The 5000-nt window shown below is 47.3% G+C and overlaps 1 protein-coding gene across 6 annotated transcripts in view; it reads right to left on the reverse strand.

The window, feature by feature from the left end:
- The window catches only part of LOC105903637 (sodium bicarbonate cotransporter 3-like), a 65415-nt gene that overhangs the window by 14253 nt on the left and 46162 nt on the right, over positions 1 to 5000 (reverse strand). For all 6 annotated transcript variants that reach the window (XM_031585647.1, XM_031585645.1, XM_031585651.1 and 3 more), the window contains 3 exons: positions 3600 to 3774; positions 847 to 980; positions 75 to 320 (listed from right to left, as the gene is read on the reverse strand). In XM_031585647.1, coding sequence (XP_031441507.1) covers positions 75 to 320; positions 847 to 980; positions 3600 to 3774 — 555 coding nt within the window. The remainder of the gene's footprint in view (positions 1 to 74; positions 321 to 846; positions 981 to 3599; positions 3775 to 5000) is intronic.

Here is a 5000-nt window from a genome sequence, read left to right on the forward strand (position 1 = left end):
GTGTGGTGCTGTGTGGTGTGGCGCTGTGTGGTGTTGTGTGGTGCAGTGTGGCGCTGTGTGGAGCAGAGACTCACGAGTAGAGCGTGAGGTTGTCCAGCTCGTTGTGCTTGTTGACGGCGTAGTGCTCGCCCAGTTCAAAGAGCTTCTCCAGCGCCTCGTAGATGAAGATGATGCAGATGAGCGCGGCGAAGGCCTCCTCCGTGAAGCGCGTGATGTAGCACACCAGCGAGCTGGCGTCCGTGGCCACCAGCACCAGGCACAGGAAGGCCGTCCACAGCCCGATGCTGGTGCGCAGAGACAGGTAGGACAGGCCGTAGTCTCTGCCGCCGCATGGGAGAGAGGGCACACCAGAAAGGAATTTTATATGAATAACTAGAAATAGCCAACGCATCTGAAGAGGACCACAAAGGTGCAGGAGTGGTCAAACTTGGCATTTGGACATGATGACAGTTATATCAGTTACTAAGTGTATCACTCACACACTTTTATGCACTCACGTGCACACACAAACACACACACACACACACACACATTAAGATGAACGCTAAGACTAAGGGGAGAAATGATCTGTTTTAGGGTTGTTTTATATGTATATATATATATACAGTATATATACAGTATATATAGAAGAAAATATGTGTGTGTGTATATATATATATATATATATATATATACAATAGGTGTTTGATAGTAGATCTGCAAACACCCCTGTGGTTATTCACAAATTCAACACATTGCAAGACAGATGGTGTGGTGCGCAACAATTTGAGCAATAGCACTTTCATATTATCGCCGCTAGGGGGCACCAGAGTCTACAAACTGAACACTGAAGAAGGCTGCACTCACGCGCAGAACTTGAAGAGGATTTTCTCAAAGACCAGCACAGGCCCAGTGCTGCCCAGGATGGTGAGAGGCTGCCCTGAAAACAAGGAGTAGGCCACGCCCGTCATAGACGCTCCGAACAGAGACTCGATGGCACTCTACGAGAATTGGAGAGAGAGAGAGAGATAGAAAGAGAGGGAGAGAGAGAGAATTAGAGAGCAGGAGATGGAAAACAGAGAGAAATCAGCGTACAGGTCGATCAGTTCCCCACTATTTACCTCACTGTTTTTCACTTCTGCGATTGTTTATGTTTCTGTCTGAATTTGAAAGAGAGGGTAAACACACGTAAGAGAGAAAGAGAACATGATGCCTGCCACGGGTGAAAGAAGACATCTCCTAACTAAACACAGAGAGAAAAGACAGATAGAGAGATAGAGAGATAGATATAGAGAGAGGGAGGGAGAGAGAAAGGGAGAGAGAGAGAGAGAGAGAGAGAGAGAGAGAGAGAGGGAGACAGAGAGCACATGTACAAAGGAGAGCTAGAGGAGTAAAAAGCTCTGAATCACACAGGCGTGCAGCAGTGGGCAGTGGAGGCAGCTGGCGAGGGCAGGCGTCTGTGGCTGTTCCACACCGCTGCTCCTCATGTCAGGCCCCATAACTCTGCTCACGCTAGCTGTCTGCTGGGTTTACACAGCCACCACTCTCTCTGTCATACACACACACGCACACACTCGCTCACACACACACACACACACACACACACACACACACACACACACACACACACACACACACACACACACACACACACACACACACACACACACACACACACACACACACACACACTCTTTTACTGACACACTCGCAGCCTCGCACATGGCCTCTTACTAACACTCACGTCGTCTCAAACATAGTCTCTCTCGCCGACTGAAGTTCAGAGACTCAAGCGCAGGTTCCTTAAGGCCTGTCTGTCTGTGTCTCTCTGGGCGAGCCGCATGCCTTTATCAGTGTTAACTGTCTCAGAGTCTCTAAAGCAGGCTCTCGTGTGATCTCTTAATGATCTGTAACTGTTACACAGTATCTAATAGTCTCTATCTCAAGCCTTGCTAATAGTCAGTTATGTTGCATCTAACGTAGTTTTCAACACAACCAAGGCCCATTCGACCAGTGTACAGTCTACACCAATGGAGTTAAGCGAGTGTTCTGTCAGTATCTATGTATGTCCAAATATTATGTGAAATAATAAATGAATAACTCAAAGTCTGATTTCACAGTGATGCATGCAAGCACATAAGGCTTGCTAGATATCCCCTGTGATTTCATGATTATATTTAAATATTTATGAAATTACAGCGGATGGCTAACAAGCCTTCGATCCATGGACGCTCCCACCTTCCAAATACAGCCCACATTTTCTTTGCCAGTCAGACTTTAACACAATCTCGTCCAGTAGAGCACTATGCTCTCAGTCGCCCGGCTCTGATTGGTCATGACCTGAGATACCTGTCCCTATGGGTCTCTGTGCACTCTGGTTGCCTGCCCCACTGTCCTCTCTCTCTTTCTCTCTCTCTCTCTCTCTCTCTCTCTCTCTCTCTCTCTCAGTCTCTCTCTCTCTGTGGGTCAGAACGACAACCTCCGACGAGTCTCCCTCAGCCTCAAAGAGAGTCTGACTGTCGGTCACCCTCAAAGCCATCCTCAAGCACAGCTTCAAACCCGTTTCATTTTCTCTTCAACATCCACAGAGCCATACTCTAAGACAGAGGGGTGGGAGGGAGTTGTCATCACACTTATCCTTTCAAGGGTCCAATTCTGTGCAATGTCCCGTGCCCTTGTTCCTCCGTGTAATGGACTGCATTTATAAACCTCCTTTTTTACTCCTCTGTGTACTCGTATCGTTTTACAATAAACGCTTGACATTCAGACGTGAACCCGCATACACTCACACACCGATGGGGCGAGGGCAGCCATGCAAGGAGCCAATCAGCTCACTGAGAGGCCAGAAGGTGCTGGATTCAATCCAAGAATCCTCCAGTTAAAACACAACTGCTTTTTCTCCTGGAGCACTGCTGTGTGACGATCAGAGTTAAAGGTCTGAGATCAGTGCCCGTGGAAATGCGCTTATGCAAGAATGCAAATGTTACGTGAATCAAATGATTGATGATGTTCCATGAGGATGTCTTTCATCTTGTTTTATCTTTGGGCTGTCCTGTCATGTCCTTTCAGCAACATTGACTAGTGTGTGTGTTTCTATGTTATTCCATCAGCGATGACAGTCTATAACATCCTAAGTACTCTGAATGCAACAACTCTCTTGCCTATTTGTGTCCAGAATCTGACAGAAGAACTCGACAACGGCTCTGCCAAAACCATGTAGCTAAATTGGTAGAGCAAGGTGCTAGCAGCACAGACATGATGTGACTGATTCCCAGGAGACACCAATACAGCTAAAAGTAAAAAAAAATATATATAGTGAATGACAACATCAAAACAACATGGGTAGAGTAGACAGTAGAAAGCACTTATAAGACCACCCCTTAGTTTGGTCTTTTAAAGTGGAGTAGTGGGAGTTGGACACTTGATGTTGCCCTTTTGTTCGGCCATTTCAAGATATGGGGTGCAGGGGCACTTAGAGTGTTACCTATCGGTTTGGTCCTTTCAAGGGGCACTTACCCATCAGTTTGCTCTTTTAAAGGGGAATGTATGAGTGTGTGAGTGTGTGTGTGTGTGTGTGTGTGTGTGTGTGTGTGTGTGTGGGGTGGGGGGGTTGCACTTACAATGTTGCCCTTGGTGGCCTCCCCCAGCAGGCCCCCGAAGGTGATGACGGGGGACATGCAGGCGCAGTAGAGGAAGAGGACGGAGGCCAGGCACTGCAGGTTGAGAGAGTCCCGGACGTCGCTCCAGTAGAACGGTAGCTTGCGCTTCACGTCCAGAACCAGGCCCCCGAAAATGCTGCAGGGAGAGGAAGAGGGGGCCAGAGGTGGTCATGAGAGAGCCATCGATGGGGCAGCCCACACACACATAAGGAATACAGTGTGTTTGAGTGTGAGTGGGTCTATGTATGGATAAATACTCCTGTGGACGTACATTTATGCTGTGTGCGCACCTGTGCATGTGTGAGTCTTTATATGCGTCTATGTGTCTGCATGCGTGCGCACGTGCGTGCATGCGTGCGTGCGGTGTGCATGCCTGTGTATGAATGTGTGCATGTGCACCTGTGTGTGTGTGTGTGTGTGTGTGTACGTGTGCATGTATGTGTGTGTGTGTGTGTGTGTGTATATGCGTGCCTGAACGTGACTGTGTGACACTGTTGGGGCACAGGAGATTAAGGGCCTGATTTAGCCTGTGCTAGTGGCCAGTGTGTTGCCAGCTGGCCAACATACTGTGGTAAAATAAGAGCACTGAGTTCCCCTCCTCACGTTGAGGCCTCAGCATGTGTGTGTGTGTGTGTGTGTGTGTGTGTGTGTGTGTGCAGGAATCAAAACACGCACACTGGAATACACGCAACCCCCACATCTTTTAAGATCAGGGTCAGCGATGCCAAACGATACAGAGCCCATGGTAATGATATTGTACACAGTCGTTTATTACTGGAGTTGTCTAATACAGTGCTATAAATGTTTCAGATTGTAGATTTGATCTGATTTAAATTACATAGAAATGTTTTTCTGACTGTGGAATATAATAGTTCATTTTTTTTTCTAGGAACCATTTTTCTTGTGAGTGTTCAGATGAGAAAACTTTCATCTGTCTCTTTCTCTCCCTGCTCGCTCGCCATTTCCCTACCTCCGACCTCCCTCCTCTTTTTCTCCCTAGTTCTTTCTGACTCAGTCAGTCTCTCTCTCTCTCTCCTCCCTTACGTTCCTTCTCTTTACATAACTTCATGTTGTTTCACAGAAAAGCACAATGCGTATATGTGTGGGCGGTGGAAGTGTGAATGTGTGTGTATGTGTTTGAGAAAGAGGTCACACACACACACACACACACTCTCGCACACATACACTCACACCTCACACAGCTTAGGAACCTGTCAGCTGAGATAAGTCATTCAGGCTTACGCAGAAGATACACCTTTCAAAGCATTAAACGACAAAGCATTTCTTTTCTCTATGGTAGCACACACACACACACACACACACACATACTAGACAACCTGGAAAACTCAACTAAGAGACATC

Source organism: Clupea harengus, chromosome 19 (assembly GCF_900700415.2).
Source record: "Clupea harengus chromosome 19, Ch_v2.0.2, whole genome shotgun sequence".
Taxonomy (NCBI): Eukaryota; Metazoa; Chordata; class Actinopteri; order Clupeiformes; family Clupeidae; genus Clupea; species Clupea harengus.